Source organism: Elephas maximus, chromosome 12 (assembly GCF_024166365.1).
Source record: "Elephas maximus indicus isolate mEleMax1 chromosome 12, mEleMax1 primary haplotype, whole genome shotgun sequence".
NCBI lineage: Eukaryota > Metazoa > Chordata > Mammalia > Proboscidea > Elephantidae > Elephas > Elephas maximus.
Genome location: NC_064830.1, coordinates 53,682,713 through 53,710,283, shown reverse-complemented (window position 1 = coordinate 53,710,283; position 27,571 = coordinate 53,682,713). Strand labels below are relative to the sequence as shown.

The window sequence follows — 27,571 nt, the reverse complement described above, 5'->3', positions numbered from 1 at the left end:
GTGAGCAGAGAGACAGGGAGACCTCATACCACCAAGAAAGCAGTGCTGGGAGCAGAGCCCATCCTTTGGACCTGGGGTTCCTGCATGGTGAAGCTCCTAGTGTAGGGAAAGATTGATGACAAGGACCTTTCTCCAGAGGTGACAGAAAGAAAGCCTTCTCCTGGAGCTGACACCCTGAATTTGGACTCCCTACCTACTAAAACCCGCTGCCGTCGAGTCGATTCCGACTCATAGTGACCCTACAGGACAGAGTAGAACTGCACCATAGAGTTTCCAAGGAGCGCCTGGTGGATTTGAACTGCCAACCTCTTGGTTAGCAGCTGTAGCACTTAACCACTATGCCACCAGGGTTTCCCCCTGCCTGTGAAAAAATAAATTTCTCTTTATTTAAACCATCATCTTGTGGTATTTCTGTTATACCAGCTCAAGATAACCAAGACAGATTTTTAATTACAATTACAAAAGGTAAAATGGTAACCCTAAAGTGGAAAAACCTGGCTGATGCCACTTTAATCAGACCATCAAAGTTGATATCACCAATAATGTGATGCGCGCACAGCAGATGCCTCCTCATGTGATGAGCTGACAATGACTCAGCATCATTTCTCTCAAAATCCTGCCAAAAGTACGTTATCTGAACCTAAACTTCAGGAGTTGTTGTTGGGTGCCTTTGAGTCAACTCCAAATGATAGCAACCCCATGACACAGAATAGAACTGCCTCATAGAGTATTCTTTCTTTCTTTTTTTTTTTTTTTAATTTTATTGCACTTTAAGTGAAAGTTTGGAGCCCCGGTGGTACAGTGGTTAAGCATTTGGCTGCTAATCAAAAGGTCAGCAGCTCAAATTTACCAGCTGCTTCTTGGAAAACCTATGGGGCAGTTCTACTGTGTCCTATAGGGTCATTATGAGTCAGAATCGACTCAGTGGCAATGGGTTTTTTTGGTTTTAGGTGAAAGTTCACAGCACAAGTTAATTTCTCATTCAAAGATTCATACACAAATTATTTTGTGACACTGATTGCACTCCCTGCAATGTGTCAGCACTCTCCCCCTTTTCCTTTCTACCCTGTGTTCTCAGTGTCTGTTCATCTAGTTTTCCTGTCCCTTCCCTTCCTTGTCTTTGCTTTTAGGCAGGTATTGCCCATTTGGTTTTGTATACTTGATTGAATTAAGAAGCATGTTTCTCACATGTGTTATTGTTTGTTTTATATGCCTGTCTAATCTTTGGCTGAAAGGTGGACTTTGGGAGTGGCTTCAGTTCTGAGTTAGCAGGGTGTCTGGGGGCCATACTCTCAGGGTTCTTCTAGTCTCTGTCAGACCAGTAGGTCTGTTTTGTGTGCGTGTTTGTGCACGCACGCATGCATGTGTGAATTTGAATTTTGTTCTACGTTTTTCTCCTTCTCTGGGACCCTCTATTGTGCTTCCTGTCAGCGATCAGCAATGGTAGCTGGGCACCATCTAGTTCAGGGCTCAAGGTGGTGGAGGCTGTGGTTCATGTTGTCCATTAGGCCTTTGGACTAGTATTTTCCTGTGTCTTTGATTTTCTTTATCCTCCTTTGGTCCAAGTGTGCTGGGAGCAATAGATGTTTCTTAGATAGCTTGCTCACAAGCTTTTAAGACCCTAGACACTACTCACCAAAATAGGTAGGATGTGGAACATTTTCTTTATGAACTGTGTTATGCCAGTTGACCTAGATGTCCCTTGAGACTACTCTCTAGTTAGTGATCTCCCCTTCCTACCTCCTCTTTCGTAACCATCAAAGATTGTTTTTTTGTGTGTGAAACCTTTTCTTCATTTTTGTAATAGTGGTCTCATACAATATTTGTCCTTTTGTGATTGACTTATTTCACTCAGAATAATGCCTGCCCTCCAGGTTCATCCATGTTGTGAGATGTTCTATGGATTCATTATCATTTCATAGTATCCCATCATGTATATGTACCATAATTTGCTTATTCATTCATCTGTTTATGGGTATTTAGGTTGTTTCCATCTCTTTGCTATTGTGAATAATGCTGCACTGAACATGAGTGTGCATTATGTCTGTTCGTGTGATGGCTCTTATTTCTCTAGGACATGTTCCTAGGCATAGGATTACTGGATCATATTATATTTCCATTGCTAGCTTTTTAAAGAGGCACCATAATGTTTTCCACAGCAGTTGTACCATTTTACACATCCATCAGCAGTGTATAAGAGTTTCAATCTCCCTGCAAACTCTCCAAGATTTGTTGTCTTTTTTTTTTTAATTAGTGCCAGTAATGTTGGAGTGAGATGGTGTCTCACTGTAGTTTTGATATGCATTTCTCTAATGGTGTTGGCGAAGAATGCTGAATATACCATGGTCTGCCAAAAGAATTAACAAATCTATCTTGGAGGAAGTACAGCTAAAATGCTCCTTAGAAGCAAGGATGGCAATACTTTGTCTCACATACTTCGGGCATGTTATCAGGAGGTACCAGTCCCGGGAGAAGGCCATCATGCTTGGTAAAGTAGAGGGTCAGCAAAAAGGGGAAGACACTCAACAAGATGGATTGACACAGTGGCTGCCAACAATAGGCTGAAGCATAACAACAATCGTAAGGATGGCACAGGACCAGGCAGTGTTTCGTTCTGTTGTACATAGGGTCTCTATGAGTTGGAACCAACTCGATGGCATCTAACAACAACAGTGGCTAATGATCGCGAGCATTTCCTCATGTGTCTTTTAACTTCCTGAATGTCTTCTTTGGTGAAGTGTCTGTTCATATCCTTTGCCCATTTTTTGATTGGATTATTTGTCTTTTTGTTGTTAGGGTGTTGCCATATCTTAATTGATTTTAGAAATTAGACCTTTGTCAGATATGTCATAGCCAAAAACTTTTCCCCAGTCTCTAGGTTCTCTTTTTACTCTTTTGGTGAAGTCTCTTGTGAGCATAAGTGTTTAATTTTTAGGAGCTCCTCGTTAACTAGCTTATCTTCTGGTGTTTGTGCGTTGTTTCTTATGGTTCGTAGTCTATTTCTACCATCTATTAGGGCCCCTAGCATTATCCCTATTTTTCTTCCATGATCTTTATCATTTTTGGTTTTATTTTTATGTCTTTCATGCATTTTGAGTTTCTGTGTATGCTGTAAGGTATGTGTCCTGTGTCATTTTTTTACAGATGAACATCCAGTTTTGCCAACACCATTTGTTAAAAAGACTGTCATTTCCCCATTTAACCGACTTTGGTCCTTTGTCAAATATCAGTTGACCATAGGTGGATGGATTTACATCTGGGTTCTCAATTCTGTTCCATTGGTCTATGTGTCTGTTGTATTAGTACCAGGCTATTTTGACTTCTCTGGCTGTATAGTAGGTTCTAACATCAGGTAGTGTGAGGCATCTTACTTTGTTCTTTTTTTCCATAATGTTTTGCTTATCTGGGAACTCCTTCTTTTCCATATAAAGTTGATGATTAGTTTTTCCATCACATTAAAGAATGCTGCTGGTATTTGGATTAGGATTGCCTCGCATCTGTAGATCGCTTTGGGCCATAGGGTCTTCTTGACTGTAACTTTTACGGAAACAGATCACCAGGTCTTTCTCCTGCAGAGCCAGTAGGTGGGGTTGAACCACCAGCCTTTCAGTTAGGAGGTAAGCACTTAACCATTTGTGCCACCAGGGCTCCTTATCCTTGAGGAGACATCAGACAAACCCAGATTTCATCAAACTCAAGTTGGGGAACAAAATAGCTGGTGACTAAAGAAACATGAAGCTCTTGTGGCATGGTGGTTAAGAGCTCAGCTGCTAACCTACCAGCCACTACAAGGGAGAAATATATGGCAGTCTGCTTCCATAAAGATTACAGTCTTGGTGCCATCTTAAAAACTAGAAATAAAAATTCCATATTATTTACCAATCCCACTCCTAGGAACATATGGCAGAGAGACAAGCCATCACACAAATAGACATATGCACACCCAAGTTCATTGCAGCATTATTCGCAATAGCAAAAAGATGGAAACAACCTAATGGCCTATCAACAGATGAATGGTAAACAAATTCTATCAGTAGATGAATGGATAAACAAATTATGATATATATACACAATGGAATACCACAGTGATGAATCCATGAAACATCTCACACCATGGATGAAACTGGAGGACATTATGCTGAGTGAAGTAAGTCAATCACAAAAGAACAAATATGTTACCACTATTTTTAAAACTCAGTAAAAGGTTTATATACAGAAAAAAAAATAATCTTTGATGGTTATGAGGGAGGGGAGTGGCTGAGAGGGGAAATCACTAAGTAGAGAGAGGACAAGTGTTAACTTTGGCGAATGGAAAGACAACACACAATCCAGGGGACGTCAGCGCAGCTTGACCAAGGCAAAGTCATTGAAATTTCCTGGATACATCCAAATACCTTGAGGGACTGAGTTACTGGGGCTGAGGGCTGGGGACCATTTTCTCAGGGGACATCTAGGTCAGTTGGCATAACATAGTTCATAAAGAAAGTGTTCTACATCCTACCTACTTTGGTGAGTAGCTCCTGGCGTCTTAAAAGCTTATGATTGGCCATCTAAGATACATCTACTAGTCCCAGCACATTCGGGGCAAAGGAGAATGAAGAAAACCAAAGACACAGGAAATTATTAGTCCAAAGAACTAATGGACCACATGAACCACAGCCTCTACCACCCTGAGCCCAGAAGACCTAGATGGTGCCCAGCTACCACCGCTGATCGCTGACAGGAATCACAATAGAGGGTCCCAGACAGAAGGAGAGAAAAAACTGGAACAAAATTCAAATTCACAATAAAAAAAAAAAAAGACCAGACTTACTGATCTGACAGAGTCTCTGGAGGAACCCCCGAGAGTATGTTCTCCAGATACCTTGCTAACTCAGAACTGAAGCCACTCCCAAAGTCCACCTTTGAGCCAAAGATTAGACAGGCGTATAAAACAAACAATAACACACGTGAGGAACGTGCTTCTTACTTAGTTCAGTGAAGTATACTGGACCAAATGGGCAACTCCTGCCCAAAAGCAAAGACAAGAAGACGGGAAGGGGCAGGAAAACAGAATGAATAGACACTGAGAACCAGGGAAAGGGGAGAGCGCTGACACACTGCGGGGATTGCAACCAATGTCACAAAACAATTTGTGTATACAATTTTTGAATGAAAAACTAATTTGGGCTGTAAACTTTCACATAAAACACACACATATACAAAAAAAGGTTAAAGCCTTGGAAACCCTGTAGGGCAGTTCTACTGTGTCCTCTATGGTCGCTATGAGGTTTTAAAGAAACTTGACAACTGACTGCTGCACGTGATTTTGGATTTTTTTTTTTTTTTTTTTTTGCTATAAGCGATATTACTGGGACAGTTGACACTATCTCAGTAAAGTTTGTAGATGAAACAGTAGTATTGTTTCAACATTAATTTCCTGATTTCGGTCATTGTCCCGTGATTAATTAAGAGCGTTTCTTTGTTTTTTGAGAGTACACACTAAAGTATTTAGGAGGAAGGAAAGAATGAAGAGAGGGAGGAAGGGAGGAAAAAAAGGGAAAGAAGGCAGGATTTCCTGAAAAGGAGCATTATATCATACACCTTGAACCACAGGGTTCCAGTTGATGGGAGGTGAGCCACTTCCCATCAAACTTCCACAGCTCCGAGAAGGATTGTGGGTCAGCGGCCTTGATCCTCATACGTCTGTCTACGAAGACAGCACACCTTTCCTCAGTCTGTTCCCCTTGCTGTAATGCCTTTTCCTTTCCTCTCCATCTGTCTGGAGAAAGGCCCACCTGAGAGGCTTATAGGACAGAGAAGTGGATGGGAGTTGAAAGCCTAGGCTTCTCCTGCTGGCTCATCCACTAACTAGAGAGCCCACAGGGGAGAATCCATGTGATCCCTCCAAACCTTAGCTTCCTCATCTACACAGTAGGGAATTGAATGAGATGGTCTCTAAGGCCTTTCCGGCTACTTCCTGTGAACTCTTCTCTCTTAGACTTATCAGTGACAGCCTCTCTGTAAGCTCCTTCCTTAACCTCAGAAATGAGCTTGTGGTCCCTGCCACTGAGAGACTGATATTTGGAAACTCCTTCCTGGGCAGGACAGTTCCTCATAAAGTCACTTTTCCTTGTGACTAGAAAGTAGTAGGTGAAAGAGCTCAAGGCCCCAGTCAGTTATATGAAGTCGTATCAGTTTCCTCACCTGTTAATGAAGATAGTGATCTCGCACTCCTGCCTGCCCTGGCCACCTGACAGAGCTGTGGCCTTCAAACAGAAAAATTCTTTAGAGTGCTTTATAAATATGAAGTAGTATTGTTGGTAGGAGTTCCTCGGTGGTACAAACGGTTAACATGCTGAGCTGCTAACTGAAAGGTTAGGGGTTTAAGTCTACCCAGAGGCACCTTGAAAGAAAGGCATGGCAATCTGCTTCCAAAAAAAACCCAACCAGTGAAAACCCTAAGGAACACAGTTCTACTCTGACACACCTTGGATCATCACGAGTCTGAGTCAACTCAATGGCAACTGGTTGGTGTTTGTGTTAATCACTTACCAGGTATATATGGAAGAGCTTTGAAAATATGGGCCTTAAACACAGAGAGAAAATGACTGTGTTGTCTCTGCCCTGTGCGAATCTTCAAAGAAAGAGTGCTATGAGGACATAATAGTAAAGAACAGGAGCATCAGGCTGCGGCCACAGAAAGCATATGGAGTTGCCTCCGTATAAGTGTCTACGGTGCCAGCGGGTGGCTCAGCACCTGGGCCTGGCAGCAAGACTGATTGTCACCATTGTCCTTCCAGTGCACCAGGTGGCAGAGCGGGTGGAGGCCCTGGGGCAGTTTGTCATGAAGACCAGAAGGACCCTCAAAGGCCACGGGAACAAAGTCCTGTGCATGGACTGGTGCAAAGATAAGAGGAGGATGGTGAGCTCATCCCAGGTATGCCACACCTGTTGTGAAACGGGAAGCAGGTTTCTGATATTGTAGCTAAGGGGAAAGAGTCCTTTTTAAAAAGTCCTTTTCTGATCTTTATGTCCTTGCTTATTCTCTGAAGTGCATGATTTAAAGAATTCTCTTGAACACTGTAGAACTTCACTAAATTGGGTAGATTTGGAATTGGTAATAGTTGAAACATGGTAGACGGTGTGTGACTTCTTTGATGAACCTTCAAATTAATTTCTTCCTAAGCATATTTTCAAGACCTTATTTGTGAGTGAAACCATTTTGAAAATAGTAGTACTTTTGTCTCGTTTTTGTTTTTCTCCCCCAAATTAAGGGCATAAGTGATTGAGATTCCATCAGTGGCTTTTAATTTAAGAATTTAACAATTTTATATCTTAAAGAACAACAAATTTAAAATACATTTTTTGTGAAGTATAATTTTTTTATTCATTTTATATAGTTTACATAATTTATTTTATATCTTATGTATTAGTTCCACCACTCATCTGTCAGTTTGTTGAACTGTCGTAGCTTGTGTCTTGCTGTGATACTGGAAGCTATGCCACTGGTGTTTCAAATACCAGCAGGGTCGCTCAAGGTAGACAGGTTTCAGGAGTGCTTCCACACTAAGACAGACTAAGAAAAAGGACCTGGTGGTCTACTTCTGAAAAAATTGGCCAGTGAAAACCTTATGAATAACAGCAGAACACTGTCTGATATAGTGCTGGGAGATGAGCCACTCAGGTTGGAAGGCACTCAAAATATGACTGGGAAAGAGCTGCCTCCTCAAAAAGAGTCGACTTTAATGACATGGATGGAGTAGAGCTTTCAGGACCTTTGTTTGCTGTTGTGGCACGACTCAAAACGAGAAGAAACAGCTGCAAACATCCATTAATGACCAGAACATGGAATGTATGAAGTATTAATCTAGGAAAATTGGAAATCATCAAAAATGAAATGGAATTCATGAAGATTGAAGAATGGGAGTTCCAGAACACTTAATTGTGCTCGTGAGGAACCTGTACATAGACCAAGAGGTAGTTGTTTGAACAGAACAAGGGGATACTGCATGGTTTAAAGTCAGGAAAGGTGTGTGTCAAGGGTTGTATCCTTTCACCATATTCATTCAGTCTGTATGCTGAGCAAATAATCCGAGAAGCTGGACTATATGAAGAAGAACCTGACGTCAGCATTGGAGAAAGTCTCATTATGAACCTGCGATATGCAGATGACACAACCTTGCTTGCTGAAAGTGAAGAAGACTTGAAGCACTTACTGCTGAAGATCAGTATGGATTGCACCTCAACATAAAGAAAACAAAAATCCTCACAGCTGGTCCAATAAGCAACATCATGACAAACAGAGAAAAGATGGAAGTTGTCAACGATTTCATTTTACTTGGATCCCCAATCAATGCCCATGGAAGCAGCAGTCAGGAAATCAAACAACGCATTACCTTGAGCAGATCTGCTGCAAAAGACCTCTTTTAAGTGTTAAAAAGCAAAGATGTCACTTTGAGGACTAGGGTGCACCTGACCCAAGCCATGGTCTTTTCAGTCACCTCATATGCATGCAAAAGCTGGACAATGAATAAGGAAGACTGAAGAAGAATTGCATTTGGATTATGATGTTGGCAAAGAATATTGAGTATACAATGGACTGCCGGAAGAATAAACAAATCTGTCTTGGGAAAAGTATAGCCAGAATGCTCCTTAGAAGCCAGTATGACAAGACTTTATCTCACGTACTTTGGACATGTTATTAGAAGGGACCAGTCCCTGTAGAAGGACATCATGTTTGGTAAAGTAGAGGATCAGCAAAAAAGAGGAAGACCCTCAATAAGATGGACTGACACGATGGCTGCAACAGTGGGCTCAAACATAACCAAGTGTGAGAATGGCACAGAGCTGGGCAGTGTTTTGTTGTGTTGTACATAGGGTCACTATGAGTCAGAACCGACTTGATGGCACCTAACAAAAAAATGTATTATCTATTGCTGTGTAACAAATTACCCCAAAACTTAGCTTAAATTAGCAAATGTTTACTACCTCACTATTTCTGTTGGTCAGGATTCCAGGAGTGGCTTAGCTGGGTGGTTCTAGCTCAAGGTCTCTCATGAAAGCGCAGTCAAGATGTTGGTCAGGGCTGCAGTCGCTGAAGGCTTAACTGGCACTGAAGGGTCCACTTACAAGATGGGTGCACTCACATGGCTATTGGCCGTGGGCCTCAATTCCTTACAGGCCTCAATTCCTTGCCATGTGGGGCCTTTCCATAGGGTTGCTCATGACATGGTAGCTGACCTCCCCCAAGACAGATCGAGGAGAAGGTGGCAGAAGCACATGGTCTTTTATGACCTAAACCTTGGAAGTGACATTTCATCACTTCTGCCATGTTCTGTCACACAGACTAACCCAGACATAATGAGGGAGGGGACTATACAAGAGTATATCAGGAGGCAGGGATCACTGGGGACCCTCGTGGAGGCTGGCTACCACAGTTTAGTACTTTTTATGTTTATTTGTAACGTGTTGAACATAAAACTATAAACTGAAGTCACTGAGATATTCTATAATTCCTATTTTCATGGTCAGTTTCAGCTTCCCTCCACCCCTGCCTTCATCCAGCTTTTTTCAAGTAGGGATTTTTATATAACCCTTATAAAAATAAAAATTAAACTCTGGAAAAGAGAAGAAAGAAAAATATTAATAACCGTTACTATTATTTTAGAGGATTTCTTTCTAGTGTTTTTTTTTTTTTTTCAATTTGTCAGATGCACATTTTTACAAAGTAGTTAGCAAGGTGTGCATGTTACTCCCTAGCCCTTTTGATCTTTTTAATCTTACAAAGTATAAGCTATTCCTCAGGTACTACTCTTACTGGCCAAGGCGAGGGAAGAAGGCTTCAGTACTTACAGATACTCTCCATCCCCCAATCTCTGTTTCTCTCCTGTGGGATGCCAGAGACAGTAGGAAGACGTGGAGTGGCGGGGGCGGGGGGTGGGGAGGAGGTGGAAAACAGCAGGAAGGGTCTGGAACAGACTTTGAGTGACTCATCAGCATTCTTCTTCCTAAAAAGCAACCTGACCAAGTGGGATTAGGGTTTAGAGGTGGAGGTACATTCCCTTCAGGTATATAGGTCTCTGGTGTATACATCTGTGGTCATGGAAGGAACTACATTTAGTTGTATATGACTGATTTTAGCCTCTGGTTCCCTTTCCCATACCAAAAAAAAAACCAAACCCATTGCCATTTAGTCGATTCATAGTGGCCTTATTGGACAGAGTAGAACTGCCCCAGAGGGTTTCCAAGGCTGTAAATCTTTATGGAATCCTAACCCTCAGTACTTGTCAATGTGCCCTTGTTTGGAAATAAGGTCTTTGAAGATGTTATCAGTTCAGTTAACATGAGGTCATTAGGGTGGGTCCTAATGCAATCCCACAGAGAGATGGGGAAAACAGCCTTGTGATGATGGAGTGATCCTGCGGCTGCAAGCCAAGGAATGCCTGGGGCTCTGGAGGCTGGGAGAGACAAGAAAGAATCTTCCCCTAGAGCCTTCAGGGGGAACACAGCCCTGCTAACACCCTGAATTTGGACTTCTGGCCCCCAGAACTGTGAGACAATAAATTTCTGCTGTTTTAAGCCCCCTAGTTGGTGGTATCTTATTATGGCAGCTCTGGGAAATAATACAGCCCTGCATAACTTTTTGACTTTTAGGATATTGTGGCAGTTTATCAATAATTTGTGCTTAGTTTATAATAGTGTGAAAGAAGTCCCTGAACATTGCTGTCTGTAGCTGTATCTATACAAGGAATGTATGATTGAGAACTGAGCCTTTAGCTACACTAGAAAATTCAGTCCCCACTCAACTGCCCTTGTTTACAAGGATAGGTTAGGGGACCTTACCTATCCAGATACTTAATCTGGCTTTCTACTTCAGATTGCTCAGGTGAACACAGCTTTTATGAGTAATTCTTAGCAGTTATCTGTAGGAAATTATTGGCAGCTCCTAACTTTCTGCTTTTTTTCCTTCCAGGATGGGAAGGTGATCGTGTGGGATTCCTTCACTACTAACAAAGTAAGGCATTTTTCTTGACCACATCAGAGCATCTCAGAATCTCAGCCTAATTTAAAGGAGCCTGGGTGGCACAGGAAACCCTGGTGGCGTAGTGGTTAAGTGCTACGGCTGCTAACCAAAGGGTCGGCAGTTCAAATCTGCCAGGCGCTCCTTGGAAACTCCATGGGGCAGTTCTACTCTGTCCTGTAGGGTCGCTACGAGTCGGAATCGACTCGAGGGCACCAGGTTTGGTTTTTTGGTTTTGGGTGGCACAAGTGGTTTGCGATCGGCTGCGAACCTAAAGGTTGGTGGTTCGAACCCACCCAGGACTTCCACGGAAGAAAGTCATGACAAACTGCTTCCATAAAGATTATAGCCAAGACAACCCTATGGAGCAGTTCTACTGTGTAACACATGGGGTCGCTATGAGTCAGAGGCCAACTCAACGGCAACTAATAAGAACAACTAGTCTAGCTAGCCAGCCTCCTCTTGCTCCCCTTCCCAGTGCCCCTGTCAGTGGTCACCCTGCCTCTAGGGAACTGCTAATAATGGGAAAGCCCATCCTTGTGTGGACAGCTCAGCCAATTGTAACGTGTTCGTCTTTGGCGCTGAGATCTCTCGCCCTGAGAAGACCATGTAGAACCACCATCCCGTTGCTGTCAAGTTGATTCCAACTCATAGTGACCCTGTAGGACAGAGTAGAACTGCCCCATAGGGTTTTCAAGGCTGTAATCTTTATGGAAGCAGACTGCCACATCTTTCTCCCATGGAGAACCATGATAAATGGTGCTAACAGTAACACAAGAATGAGCGTGGCATGGAAAGGATGTAAGATTTACATGTGCAACCAGGTTTATTGTTTTTCCTTTGAGTGATGAGAAAGTGGTACCAAAATTCCCGGTTTCCTCTCCCCTATCTTTGGCCAGACTCCATAGCAGTGTGGAGGTGAGCAGATGGTGAGCGGGGAAGATGAGGGTGCAGTGGGATTGAACTGAACTGTCCTGCAATGAGGTGGGGTCTGATTCCCTTGCACACTGAGCCAGGGCATACATGGCTCCCAATTAGATCTAAATCTAGACCCTCAACTAAAGAGAAGAGCCAAAATCCATGTGTAGTTGTGCTTACATGCCTGCATCATATTGGCATTTGCGATAAAGAATGTTGTGTATTAAATATTTATTTAGAAAGTATTCCTTTGTCTATACGAAAAAGGAGGCCTGTATCTGACCCAATTCTGCATTACTGAAAGTGTTTAGTGAATGTTGTGGTAGGCAGCTGTTCCATGACATGACCAAGTGGAGACCCAGCACCATTTTGTAGAGTCGAGTCCCTGATGATCTGGGGAATAATAAAAGTAACAGCAATTTCTAAGGGTTTTCCTTTGTGTCATCTCCTTGGAAGCCTCTTCCTTTCCCAGCATTTTTCAGCATCCTCTGGAGCATGTGGGGTTCTGCACTTCCACTTAGCCCAGGCATTCACAGGGCACAGAGGGGTTCTGCCACTTCCACTTAAGCCCTGGCGTGCACAGGGCACAGAGGGATTCTGCACTTCCATTTAAGCCCTGGCGTGCGTGGAGCACAAAGGGGTTCTGCACTTCCACCTAGCCCTGGTGTGCACAGAGTACGGGCTGCCTGACTTGTGGAGAGCTATGGGAGCTGGCACTTGTGGCTCCTAGCAGGAAATGTAGCCACTGTTTATAAGGAAAGGGAACCTGGTATGGCCATCTAGAGCTCATTCCCCAGAGGGAAGAAATGATTTCTTGATGTCTGAAAGGCTGTAAGACTGTGAATGACAACAGAATTTTGGTAGGTAGCACTGGGGGCTGTGTTTCCCCACAAAAACAGAAAGGATTGTAACAGGCAAGAAGATGAGCATCTGACTGGACTTTAGAACTTTTCTAGTCCAGTCCCCTAACTTCACAAGTGGAGGAGAGCTGGCCTACATGGGGTGAGACATCTTGTTGATATTGGAACCAGGAACAGGGCCCAGTCTCTAACCAAAAGATTGTCCACAGATTCACCAGTTTTTGAAACATAACTTTTGTTGTTTATTTATCTGCATGCAGGAGGGTATGGGGGACTTGACACCAGCGAGAAGCCAGGGACTGATAAACATCTCAGTTCTTAGTACTTCCATTTTATGGGTTCTCTTTTATCTATGAGCTTGGCTCAAAACCACCCTCCCCAGCCCATCCCATCCCATCTCATTCCTTCCAGAAATTGGTTTGGGATCCACAGGGGAGAAAGGCTCTTATTTACAAGTAAATAAGCTTGTCATATACATGTAAAAAGTCACTCAAGAGTATATTATGACCAGCACAACTAGATGGTGCCTGGCTACCAACATTGACTGCTCTGACAGGGATCACAATAGAGGGTCCCCGACAGAGCTGGAGAAAAATGTAGAACAAAATTATAACTCACACAAAAACAAGACCAGACTTACTAGCCTGACAGAGACTGGAGAAACCCTGAGAGTATGGTACCTAGGCACCTTTTTAGCTCAGTAATGAGGTCACTCCTGAGGTTCACCCTTCAGCCAAAGATAAGACAGGCCCATAAAACAAAATGAGACTAAATGGGCACACCAGCCCAGGGGCAAGACTTGAAGGCAGGAGGGAACAGGGAAGCTGGTAAAAGGGAGCCCAGGGTCCAGAAGGAAGAGTGTTGATGTCATGGGGTTGGTAACCAATGTCACAAAACAATATGTGTACTATTTAATGAGACACTGGTGTATTCTGTAAACCTTCATCTAAAGTACAATAATTAAACAAAAAAAAAAGTATACTGTGAAAACAGGGGAATCAGTAAACAAGGTAAAATCTGTTTACTTTGGAGATTCAGACATACCTCTCAAAAGGAAAGGAGCCCTGGCATTCATGCAGAAGAAGAAAGGGAGTACAGCATTAAAGAGGAATTCCACACTAAGGAGAGTCTTTTGCCAATAGGGATTTTTAACTTTTAGAATACTTGACAAAGAGTTTAGTTGATGATGGGGAGGCTGGGCCCTCTCCTCAGTCTCAAAGGCTAGTGTTTTCTACCCTGCACCACCTTCTTCTGAACATGTCATAAAATTTGGTAGGAATTCCAGTGATTTTATTTTGGAAAAGTTAAATGTTAAGACTCTTGTGTAGAAGTGTCTCTCATTCACTCTAAGAACAGTGACTGTTGTGTTTCAGGAGCATGCGGTCACCATGCCCTGCACGTGGGTGATGGCATGTGCTTACGCCCCGTCAGGATGCGCCATTGCGTGTGGGTAAGTAGGGGCTGCAGCAGCCTTTCAGATTCACTGAAAACCAAACCCATTGCTGTTGAGTCAATTCAGACTCATAGCGACCCTGAAGGACATAGTAGAATTGCCCCATAGGGTTTCCAAGGAGCACATGGTGGATTTGAACTTCTGACTTTTTGGTTAGCAGCTGCTGCATTTAACCACTATACCACCAGGGTTTCTGGAAAAAAATAAATAAATAAAATATTATTTAAAAAAAAAGGGAAGACATAGTTTCTGCCTCCAAGCAGGAAGAGATACAAAAATAATGATAATGACCACATATTGAGCACCTCCTATATGTCAAGTGCCATTCTAAACTCTACATAATCTTCACAACAGCCCCTTGGGGTAGCTGCGTGGGATTTGCTCCATTTCACAGTTGAGGAAACTGAGACTCAGAGAAACTTAAGACATGACTGAGATCACAAAGTTAGTTGGTTCCTGAAGCAGAGACTCAATGCCAGAAGCATCACACTGTGAAGGTTCTCCCTCTTACAACAATACAAATCACCCTATGTAATATGTATCAAACAGAGCTACAGGGAAGTTACTCTGCAGCTTCAGAATGGGGAGGACACATCTTGCCTTGAGAGTTCAAGGAATACTGTCTTCTGCTGCATGCTTGTTCATTGCCACAGCCTAAGTACAAATCATTATCATCCATACAATCCATAAACAAGCTTGCCAAAGCTAATTACTGAAAACAAAACCTAAGCCTACACCTATACTCCCAAGCAGTTGAGAAGGCAAAAAAGCTTACCCTCAAAAAACGAGAACGCCATTCTATGTCTTATTCACCACTAAGAGGAAGCTGGGCTCCTTGGAGTAAGAAAGAGGATAAAGTAAGCCTGGGCTTTTTGTTGTTGTTGCAAAAGCAAGGAGATGCCCAAGGACCATTGGGACCATATCAAAAGGAAACAGCTGGCTTGGAGAAGTTCCACTGTCCAAATCTGGAACGATTTGAGCATCAGATAGAATCGTTACAGTAACAGATGATAACACAATTGAGGGGAAAAAAAGAACCCAAGTGTTTAGTGATAACTGGGAGAAGGCAGGAATTCTTCTTTACAGAAAAGGACCAGCTAATTAAATGCAGAAGGGATTATTGAATTAGAAAATCACCATTTTATACCCCTGAAGTGATATTTGATCCAAACAAGGACAATCATGCTAAAATCATGATATGAAAGGTTCTTGGAGACCAGGATAGTCTCATGATCTCAAAGTATCAGACCACAGATTATTACTGATTACAAAGGGAGAAATGTACTTTTACGGTGGAGAGATCTGCCTGTCCCCATCACCAAATAATCAACATTAACATCAACAATAGTGGTACCCCTGCAGTGAAGTACACAATACTTTTGTGTACAAATCCTTTGCAGTATTATTGCCAGAAGTGTTAAACTTGAACCACTAACAACATGATGAACATAATTAATGTCACTAAACTGTACATGTGAAGATTGTTGAAATGGCAGATGTTTTGTTACATGTGTATTTACCACAATTAAAAGAAAAAAGGAACAATGTGACAGATCCAGAGTGAGTGACGTCTGTAAGACAGCTGACCTAAGGTCTAACAAAAGTCACTGTCATGAACAATAAAATAGGTGGAAGGTCTGCTCTAGATTAAAAGAACTTAAACAGACAGAACAACAGAATCCAACGCATGAGCCTTGATTAGGCTCTGGATCCTGGTGATAGTTGGGGAAGAATGAATATGGATGGTTCGTTAGAAGGTATTATGGAATTATTGTTAATTTCCTCAGCTATGATAATGAGATATATGAGAATATACTTATTTTTAGGAAATGTAAATTTGCACGTCAAAGCACTGAGGAGTAAAATGTCTTGTCTGCAACTTGCGTCCATGTGGTTCAGAGAGAGCTTGTGCAAATACGACAAAATGTTAAGTTAGTGATCTGTGTTCATTGTACTGTTAATTTTCTCAATTTTCCTGTAGGTTTGAAAATCTTCAAAATAAAAGCTGGGGAACATGTTACAATATATGATACAGCTCAAAGAAAAATATTTTGAAAAGTTTATGCAAAAGTACCCTGTAAATGAGAAAGTATACAACATATTTGACCGCCATATGTTAACATTTGACATTTCTTTCTTTCCGTGCTAGTGGTTTGGATAATAAGTGCTCTGTGTACCCACTGACTTTTGACAAAAATGAAAACATGGCCGCCAAAAAGAAGTCTGTTGCTATGCATACCAACTACCTCTCTGCTTGCAGCTTCACCAACTCTGACATGCAGGTAGATAAGCATCCACGGTTTGGGTCCATCTACTATTAGAGAACTAGTCTTAGAGAACTAAAGAACAGCAGAGGACGCAAGCAGCTAGGTTATTTTTCCTTGCTTCCAGAAGCATTTATCAGAGGAACAGGGAATTAGTGTGTTCGTTTCAGTTCATACTGCCAACCTTGTTAAACTGAGCTCAGGAGAGCAGAGATCAAAAGACACGATCTTCTGAAGACCCTAGTGCCTAGGAGAGTGCCTGGACATTGTCAGTACCAGCAAACGCTTGCTAAATCTGTGCATGCAAGATTGCCCAGGACCTATCAACTGCCCTGGGAGTCCCCGGGGTACAGTCTGCTATGGGTGAAAGCTGCGACAGGAGAATGTCTAACAAAGTGCTGCCTGGACCCTTACTAGTCCAGGTGTGGTCCAGAGACCAGCACGAGCATCACCTGGGAGCTGTGAGAAATAGAGATGCTCAGGCCTAACCCCAGAATCTTCTTTTAGCAAGAAGCCCTGGGTGACTTGAATGCACATTAAAGTCTGACAAGCCCTAGCCTGGACAACAGTGGGCTTGGCTGCATGTTGGAGCCAGTCATGAGCACTTCCTGTGAGCCAGGCAGCTACAGAGCCCTGTAGGTGCAGCAGTGAGGCCTCCAGGACTTCACAATCTGGAGGAAGACAAGCTCACAGAGAAACTCAAATGGTGTCAAAATGTACTTTTCCTTTTTCAGTAACGGAGAAATGTTTCTGTGCTTTGAAACCAGACTTAGTGAGGTGTGGCTGTAATATATTTTCCCCGTCATGTATTCCCTGTAATGATAACAATGGAGCAGTGGTCGTTCAGTGGTAGAATTCATGTCTTCCACACATGAGACCCAGGTTCAATTCGCAGCCAATGCACCTTATGCAAGTTACTGCCCATCTGTCAGCAGAGGCTTGTGCATTGCTAGGATACCGAACAGGTTTCAGCAGAGCTTCCAGACTAAGATGAACTAGGAAGAAAGGCCTGTCAATCTACTTCTGAAAATCAGCCAGTGAAAACCTTATGGATCAAATGGTTCAATCCACAACTGATCATGGGGATGGTGCAGGATCAGGCAGTGTTTTGTTCCATTGTGCATGGCGTCGCAATGAGTCAGGGTGACGGCAAGTAATAAAAACATTGATTACAACACTCTTTCTGTCCTTTCAGATCCTGACAGCAAGTGGTGACGGGACATGTGCCTTGTGGGACGTGGAGAGTGGACAGCTACTGCAGAGCTTCCATGGGCACACAGCTGACGTCCTCTGCTTAGACCTCGCCCCTTCAGAAACTGGAAACACTTTTGTGTCTGGGGTAAAGGCCTAAGGAAAAGCCCTAAGGGTCCTGTGTCCACTAGGGAAACCTAGGCTGGCCGTTCTTGTCCGTGCATGGGACTAGATGGGACACTTCCCTAGAAGGGAGTGCAGTGCAGGAGCTGTCCTCAGCACCCCTCTGCTCCCCGACTTCCTGCTGCAGGGGCGCACTGGCTGGAGACCCTTGTGGGTGCTTGGTAGGAAGTTACAGCACGAGGCTGTGAGGGTCTCCCCTCCTCTGCCGCTGGAAGTCAGCAGTCCACACAGGAATCTGGAGTGCTCTCCTGCTGTTAACACTGCAACTCGGTACATGGTGGCCTCCTGGTAAAAAGTCATTCCTCAAATGACTAACAGAGAGAGAACATCTGAAAGCCTTACAGAAACACCCAAAAGCACAGAGAGGGGCAGTTAGTTGCTGAGGTGAGGCAGGCTGCCATGCGATGAGCGTTCTGGGGCTTGTGGAACATACCCCTCCCAGCCTCTGGCCTCCACCCCAGGCACAGGAACAGTGTTTGTAGCTCAGAGTCAGAAAGAGAAGTCTTGGTGGCCCAGAGGAGCACTAGACTAGGAATCAGGGCACACAGGGCCCAGTTTTGCCACCTGACTCTAAACTTCATCATCTGTAAATTGGGCATAATTCACAATAGTACTCCCCATCCAAAACCAACCCGCAACCCAAAGATATTATGAGCATTAGATGGGAGAGTTTACGTGTTATACCAGTGGTAAACCAGGTGCCATTGAGGCAATTCTGACTCATGACAACCCCATGTGTGTCAGAGTAGGACTATGCTCTGTAAGGTTTTCAGTGGCAGATTTTTCAGAAGTAGACCACCAGGCCTTTCTTCTGAGGTACCTCTGGGTGGACTCAAACCTCCAACCTTTTGGTTAGCGGCCAAGCACATTTAACTGTTTGCATCACCCGGGGGCTTTGAACAAATGGGAGGGGTGAATATTTCTGCGGGCAGCCAAGAAACAAAAAGGGAGGACTGAGCTGGCTGACCCTCCTCCAAGGTCTTGTCTTACCTCTGTCAGAAGACAGGACAAATTACCTACTGAAATGACTTTTGCAGCTGGAAAAAAATGTTAGGATGCTTTATTCCAAGCTGCTCACATCTCAGCGCTGGCTGTCAAGCAAAGGGTGCACAGCCTCTAATTGGCAGGACCCTGATTTGATGGGCTTTGGCCCCATCTGTCTGTGTTTCATTCCTGTACCTCTGTAAAACTTTGTCTTTAATCTATCTCAGCTACATTGTGTTTTAAAATTATCAATATCTTATAGATTATATTGTGTCTTTCAGAGCACTAAACTTTATACAATTTAGTGTCCTCTAAAGACCTGAAAACACCTCTGATTCCTTTGTCCACGTTCTCAGTAAGGGTACTTAGTGTGCTGACCTCTCAGTGAGTCTTTCTGAAATACCAATTACTCTACTTCTTCCACCTTTTGCTTTGAGTTGAAACCAACAATGTGGACACACATTTAAGCCATTACTTCTTCTGTGTGACTACTGAAGTTCTAAATTATACCACCCAACCTTGATGGCAGGACTGACCTGCAGGAATCTATGAAAACATTCCTCAACTATGATGATATAGTGGGGAAACTTCATGCTTATGATTCTGCGGGTCCTGTTACCAGCCCAGAGAGAAAGGAAGGGCAGGCATTGTCTGTTCTTACTTTACAGGTATTGAGGCAGAGGCCTAGGGAGGGGACTTGCCTAAATCTCCCAGCTAATAGGTGGGTGGAGCCAAAGCTAGGCCCCTGGTTTGCCCATTTCCAGCCTGACATGCTGCTGGTGCAGATGTCTGGGAACATTGGCTCTTCACCTTTGCTGAGGGCTGTCCCATACACCTCAGACAAACCTGGGACAATCAATCGATTAGTGTCACAAGCAGAGAGGTCCTAGCATATACCCACTGTTTGCCTGCCTTCCCCTCTGGGTTTAGGAAGGCAGCTATAGAAGAGGGGCAAAGGAGAAGAAAAATGAAAGGAAGGGAAATGCCCAGGAAGAAGGTGAGAAGGGTGCTCTTGAGGGTTTGTATCCACTCAAAACTGTGCGAAAGAAGAAAGCATGTTAAAGGGGGAAACCAGGCACCTTCTTTTGCTCCCTCCCACCCCAAGACTGAGTTCTGTCTTCTATGAGCTGTCAGTTAAAGAAAGTGGCCTTGTTTCATAACTGGAAGTCGTGCCTTATCTATAGATGCTCCTTGTTGTAACCATAACTCTGGATAACTTTGTATTTACAGGGATGTGACAAGAAAGCCATGGTGTGGGACATGCGCTCTGGCCAGCGTGTGCAGGCCTTTGAAACACATGAGTCTGATATCAACAGTGTCCGGTCAGTAAGTAGAATCTTCAGGTTACTTCTCTGTTCTGTAGACTTTACCATGCTTTGGGTAATCCTTAGCCCAGGAACCACCCCCAGGCTCAGTTTACTTGCTTGAGAGAGGCCTCTCCAGCAAGGGAGGCTGATTTGTGCTGGAGCTGAGGAGTACTCCAGTCTCCTGGAGAATTTTAATTTAATTGTACGAGGGGCAATTGATATTATCCTCTCTAAACCACATTGTTATCTCAATAAATGCTAGAAATGCCAACAAAATATAACACCTGCTCCTGGAATACTTGTTCTTAACATGATAAATAGTATATATTTAAATCAAAAATCAGTATTTCTCATTCATTTGTTCAGCAAATATTTACTGAGTACTTATATGTTAGTCACTATTCTAGGAATACATTTGTGAACGAGATGGACATGGTCTCTACTCTCCTAGAGGAGACAAACACAAGATGACAGACAAATAAACAAATGTGCAATTTATTGATGAGTGCTGTGAAAAAGGTAAAACAAAAAGATGTTATGGGGTGAGTTGTTTGTTAGGTAGAGTTGTCAAGGAAGGCCTCTCTGAGAAGATGACATTTAAGCTGAGGTCAGAATGATGAAGAGCTAGGCTTGCAAAGAGTTGGGGGAAGAGTACAGAGATCTAACAAAAGTCTGGGTGGCCATTGGAGGTTTTTGAGTTGGCAGTGGGTGGTGGTAATATGATCTGTGTTTTGTTGCTGAAAGATCACTCTGGCTGCTGTATGGAGAATCGATTGTAGGAGAATGGAAGTGCAAAGGCTAGTTTGAAGGTTGTTGTGTAAGTTCTTGTTTCTGTTCAAGAAAGACAGAATGGTGGCTAGAAATAAGTCATGATGGAGACAGAACTGTCAAGAATTGTGAAGGGTCTGATACTGTACTATACTTGGAAGCTAAAAACTTAGATTAGCCACAGTTGCATGGATGCTAGTAGAAGACATGAGACTCCCGGGTCAGAGATGTAGGACAGTTTATTACAGTAATGGCAGTAGCCAGAGTATCCGCATTTTTTTTTTTTTTGCTAGTTACCTGAGCCCCAATTCCACAGGGTAATGCGAAGAGGGCCAAACAACACCTGCAGACACAAGGGGTTATGATATAGGAAAAGAACCTTAAGCTTAGATAACCCAAGTCTTTTATAATGGGCAGGAAGCAGTGATCCATTTCTAAGACAGGTAAGACTGGAGGGAATGTAGGTAGGAGGTGGTTGTGGTGCAGGGATTTAGGAGCTCTGTTTCTGTTTGAGATGCGTATTATACATCCAAGTGGAGGTTTCAAGTAGGCAGCAGGACCTATGAACTGGATCCCAAAAGGGAATTCAGAACTTGACATGTCATTTGGAAGATGGCACTGTCTAGACAGTAAATAAAGTATAATTGCCCAAGAATCTTCATTATGCTTAGTGGAGAAACACTAGACTTGCTCCCCATACCATCAAGAGCAAAATAAGGATACTTATTTAGCTTAGTACTAGAAATGTTAGAATTTTTCTCCTCTGCCCTTAAATGCAGGGTAAGGAAAAAGAACTATCACTTTTTGCAAATGTACAGTAATTACCTAGAAAGTCAAAATAAGTCAATCCAGAAATTGCTACAGGTAGTAAATGAAGTTAGTAAGATGCAGGATAGAAGATAAATCCACAAAAATAAATTAAGTCCCTATTTATTATTGAAATATAGCTTAAAAGTGCATATTCTCTCACCCATGGTATTCTCTCTGTTCTGAACCCTCTTCCTTTAATATCTGTTAGACCATCAGGTCTCAACTTAGGCTTCCCTGTCTCTAGGAATCCCTCCCTGAGTCTCCAAGCCTGAGTTAGGTGCCCTCCTGAGTGGGAGACTAATCATCCTCTGTGGCCAGTTTAGTTGTCCATCTCCTCCTGTTAGACTGCATGCTCAGTAATTATTTGAGGAAGTCAGGGAAATAAAAATGTATGGTAGTAACAAACCTTTAATTTATGAACCCTTAATGGAAGAAATAAAAGAAGATATTAATAAACACAGAGAATATACCCTGTTCTGTTAGGAAAGACCAAATATTTTTTAAATGACCGCACTTTCTACATAGAGTGAATGCAGTACCAATTAATTTATTTTATAGAATGGTATAAATTGATGCTTACATTTGTCTGGAAGATTCTACAGAGGCTGACTCAGCGAGCCATGTTCAGATATCTTTTTATTTCCTCCTGGGGCAAACATTAGCCAAAATGTTCACCCGAGGCTAAGGTCATACTGGATATTGTTGCTGGTCTCGTTATATACTGGCTTAGTTAGGACGTGGATTTGTGTGTCAGAGGCCCAATTAACAGTGGCTTGAATGAGATAGAAGTGTATTCTCATATAAAATCTGAGCTGCTATGATGGCTCATTCTATCTTTTTGCTACCCTATTCCTAAGATGGTGTTTTCAACCCCACGATTCAACTGACCTACCACCATGTCTTCCTTCAGCCAGTAGGAAGAGGAAAGTTAAGCTCATCACTTCTGCTTATATCCCATTAACCTGAACTTGATTACATGGCCAACCTAACTGCAGGAAAACTGGAAACGTTTTCATTCTTTCATGCGCCCAGCAAAAAAAAAAAATCAGTGTGTCTCAACAGGGCACTATTGATACTTTGGGTAGGACATTTCTTCAGTGTTAGAGACTGCCCTATGTAAGACATTTAGCATCTCTGGCTGCCTCAGGGATAGTGCTAAATGCCAATAACACCCCCTGGCCTTGGTGACAACCGGAAACATCTGCTTATATTTAACTGCAGTCATAGGAGAGAGGGAAGGGCGGATACTGGGAGCATCAAAAGTCTCTTCCAGATAAACCACATACCCTGCACTTGGTCCCAGAATTTCCTGCCAGAGGAGGGAAATCATGGCCCATATGACCCTGAATGGAGAATAATATAGAAATCGTTTTTACTTGGCATTAGAAAATGGGAATATTCATAGTGCTTTTAGAAACTGTGTGCCCATACCATGATGGACTGATCCGGGCAGAGCTGAAATTTTCAGCATGTCCCATCCAGACCTCCTGTTCTCCACTCCCTTCTTTCAGACCACTGTTATTCACACAAAATCTTGCTTCCCTATCCCTTGCCAAGCTTTTTGTCTCCTACCTCCTGAGGTAGGAGAGGTAATTCCACACACTGTTTTAAAGGCCTCCCCTCCCAACTTTGGTGGAGCGATGGAGTGTAGGTCATTTGTACAAGAAAGAGAAATGGTAGCAGGTGTGGAGGCCCCAGCTGGGCAGCAGAAGCTGAGTGGAAAGGTTGAAAGACCTTTGTTGTAATCCTGCCTTTGGTTTATAATCTAGTACTAATATTTCCCACTGATCATTGAGAAGAGAATGATTATGGCAATAGTAACCGTTGCTTATTGAATGCTTTTTATTTGACACCAGGCCTGATTCTTTGCATGTACTGTCTAATTAATCTTCACAACGGGAATGTGTGCTATTATCCTCTGTTTTGAAATGAGGAAACTGGAGCTGGGGAAGGTTAAGTCACTTGCCAAAGTATGACATGTAGTAAGTGGTAGATACAGAGTCCTGAATGTGGCTCTACACATCTATGTCCAGTGTCTGTTTTTATAGCCACGTCCTAACCCCTGAGCTCTGGTAGATCACACTTACCCTCACGGCCAGGCCACTGTCACTGTCCCCGGGTAAGAAAACTGGAGGCCAATGGGCCTGGCATGGGAGCCCCACTTTCTAGCCTCTGAAAGGAGTAGGCCTTATGTTCCTAAATGTGGAGATTCTGATTATGAGAGCCTGACATGGGCTAAGCCTTCCCAGATGGTTCTGATGGGCATCCAGCTTTGGGAATCACTGCTCTAAATAAAGTGTTTTCTACCCTGTCTTTATCTTTGCAGATACTATCCAAGTGGAGATGCCTTTGCTTCAGGATCAGATGACGCTACGGTATGCTTCTAAGTTATGGAGAGCTTTTCATTTCTAAAGAAAAATATGTAGTCTAACAATTTTATTTTTTAAAAATAACTTTTTTGATTACAAAAGTAGTATGTATTCAATGCAGAAAACTTCAGGAAAAAATTAAGTCACCTTAACACCCCTACCTAAGAAAAATCACAGTTGGTTGAATTCCTTTCTGTCTTTTTCTTTTTAAACAGAAATATTTCACAGTTTGCTTTTTTTCACTCAGCAATTGATTGTGACTATTTTCCCATGCAGATAATATTTTCCTAGTCTGTGACTGTTATTGGTTGTCATGATGATACTCCGTGTTATGGACATGCCACCATTTACTTAATAGTATTCAGTGTTTGAATCTGTTTAGATTTTTTTTCAAGGTTTCTTTTTTTTTTTTCTGTTAAAAACACTGCTATAAATTTTTTAGATAAATATTTTCGGTACTTCTCTTATTATTTCCTTAGAATTAATTCTTATACATGGATTTACTGAATCAAAAATAGGCCCAGTTTTAAGGCTTCTGATACTATCAAATTATATTGGCCTATTTTTCAAGGGAAAAAATATCTATTTTTATGCCCTCAAATATCAACTATATTATTAAATAGTGGGTTTCACTCTGACCTGCTGCTGTGGAAGGAATTACAGAGCCATGGATTGAGAGTTTGATAATAATGAAAATTGAAAACCGTATGTCAAAAAGCATATAACAAGGTGCAAGGGTATACATTTTGGAAAAGTCCTTGCCTCATATTTTTTTTTTTCATATATGACAGACCAAGTTGAAATTCTCTAGATGTGAATGGGGTTGTAAAATAAATAAAATGAACACCCTGGTAGAAAAGGGGATAAAACACACTGTTGACAAAACAATAAACCCAAAATGGCAAATAAAAATCTGAAAATGTTTTAATAGTCACCTGTAATCAAAGAAAAGCAAATTCAAGCAATCAGATGCCTTTTTGCCTCTTGCATTAGCAAAGAATGGTCTAGTGATGGAAGCGAAGCCTCAGACATGCCCAGGGTCATTGGTGCCAGTGGTAACACCCTTCTAAAAGGCAGTTTTGCAATAAGAATTGATTACGATTATGAATCAAGGGCTTTTACAACATCCTCATCTTTTGATCTGATCATGCTATTTCTTGGAAACAATTCAACTCTATTTTTTTTTATTCTAAGGAAACAATCAGAAATAAGTACAGGAGGCAGGGCCAACATGGCAGAGTAGTCAGATGCTTCTAGTTATCCCTCTTACCCCAAAGACCTGAAACAATGAGGGAAATGATTATATAGATGACAAGCTAGGAGCCCTGAACATCAAAGGCAAAGTTAGGAAATGGGACTGAGTGACAGGGGGAGGGAGAGATGGTTCAGAAGCTGTGAGGAGTTGCCAGGCTACCCCTCAGGCACAATCCCCTGGAGCTACCACAGCAGGGCTGATGGTAGCATTTGGGTTGAGGTTTCCTCAGGGAGAGACAGTGGGCCACACAGCCTACTCACAACTCCAGAACCAGAAAAGAATGGCGCTCTCAGCAAAAGCTATGTACTTGCGTTTATTTTACTGCTCCCCAGCCCCCAAGCTGGCTTCAGTGGCTGTTGATTTCCCTGGGACTGAGATAGGTCCTACTGCATGTCCTGAGCCATTCTTCTGGCCTTGGAAAAAAAAAAATAAATTAACAATTGGGGGAAAAGATAATCTGCCAGCTCCACTAAGCTGGGGAGATCATGACAGAAGCGGCTCCTCTCCAGGCTGAAATGGTCCATGGTCTTTGAATAAATTTCACCCCTGCATGGACCTGTGTGGGCTCATTTCAGGAGATTAGGCCCTAGTTGGCAGACCGTGTATGTGCTTCAGATCTGACTTCAGCTGTTTCAGTTACGTGGTAGAGAGGTGGGTTTTTGTTGTTTTACACTGCTCTGCCTATTAAACAGGGCCCTCACCTACCCACATCAAGGGCCTGAGGACTGGTGGCTCCACCCATGTCACCAGCTACCTGCAACAGGGGTCCAAGGATAAGTGGTGCCTCCCAGTCCTTACAGCCAACAGCATTGGGTCCCCACAGTCTGGCTGCAGAACCCACCCACCTGTGCACTCCAGGAACAGGGACGCACTTTTGTTACAAACAATCGGGGGATGGTTGTCAGCCACTGCCTTGCCCAGAGCATGACCCACCCTGCTGTAACCAGATACCTGTACCTACACCAATCACCCCTAGCTCACTAAGACTGTAGGACAGAGCCTATACCACACACTTGATGCCCGACTACCTGGACACCTGAGCTGAATCCATACAAGAAAAGTAAATGGACTGCTAGGCTCATATCTGGTAACAACTCTAGCCATCTGGTGACAGGATGTTAGAGCTTCAAAGGCGAAAATACTCATGGTAGCTCACTCAAGCAGCATAATTGGCCATATCAAACAAAACAAAGCAAGAAACATAAAATAAAATAATACAGTAGCTTATAGAAGGCTTGGAGACAACAGTCCATATCAAATCACATAAACAAGCAGACCATGATTGATTGCTTCAACAAGTTCTGAAAACAAGGAATCTTCCAGATGAAGATGTCTTCCAAAATTACCAGATGTAGAATACAAAAGATTAATATACAGAATGCTTCAACGAATCAGGAAGGAGATCAGGCAAAACACAGAAAAAGCCGAGAAACACACAGAAAAAGCAGTTGAAGACGTTAAAAAGGTTATTGAAGAAAATAATGAAAAATTTAATAGGCTGCAAGAATCCATAGATAGACAGCAATCAGAAATTCAGAGGATTAACAAAATTACAGAGTTAGACAGCTCAATAGAAAGTCAGCAGAGCAGAAATGAGGGACTGGAAGGCAGAATTAGTGAGACTGAAGATACAACAGTAGGCACCAATATATTCAAAGAAAAATCAGATAAAAGAATTTTTAAAAATGAAGAAACCCTAAGAATTACATGGGACTCCATCAAGATAAATAATCTACGTATGATTGGAGTACCAGAACAGGGAGGGCTACAGAAAATACAGAGAGAACTGTGGAAGATTTGTTGGCAGAAAACTTCCCTGATATTGTGAAAGATGAGAAGATATCCATCCAAGATGCTCATCGAACCCCACATAAGGTAGATCTCGAAAGAAAGTCACCAAGACATAATCAAACTTAACAAAACCAAAGAAAATGACAAAATTTTAAGAGTGGCTACAGATAAAAAAAAAAAAAAAAAAGTCACCTACAAAGGAGAGTCAATAAGGATAAGCTCAGACTACTCAGCAGACACCATGCAGGCAAGAAGGCAATGGGAGGACTTATATAAAGCATTGAAGGAAAAAATTGCTAGCAAAGAATCATATATCCATCAAAACTATCTCTCAAATAAGAAGGCAAAATTAGGACATTTCCAGATAAACAGAAGTTTAGGGAATTTGTAAAACCAAAAACTACAAGAAATACTAA

General features: G+C 42.5%; 1 protein-coding gene across 5 annotated transcripts in view; it reads left to right on the top strand.

The window, feature by feature from the left end:
* Positions 1–27,571, top strand: part of GNB5 (G protein subunit beta 5) — a 99,442-nt gene that overhangs the window by 48,938 nt on the left and 22,933 nt on the right. For all 5 annotated transcript variants that reach the window (XM_049905163.1, XM_049905159.1, XM_049905161.1 and 2 more), the window contains 7 exons: positions 6,783–6,919; positions 10,955–10,996; positions 14,154–14,230; positions 16,383–16,515; positions 17,693–17,836; positions 20,086–20,177; positions 24,067–24,115. In XM_049905163.1, the coding sequence (XP_049761120.1) occupies positions 6,783–6,919; positions 10,955–10,996; positions 14,154–14,230; positions 16,383–16,515; positions 17,693–17,836; positions 20,086–20,177; positions 24,067–24,115 (674 nt within the window). The remainder of the gene's footprint in view (positions 1–6,782; positions 6,920–10,954; positions 10,997–14,153; positions 14,231–16,382; positions 16,516–17,692; positions 17,837–20,085; positions 20,178–24,066; positions 24,116–27,571) is intronic.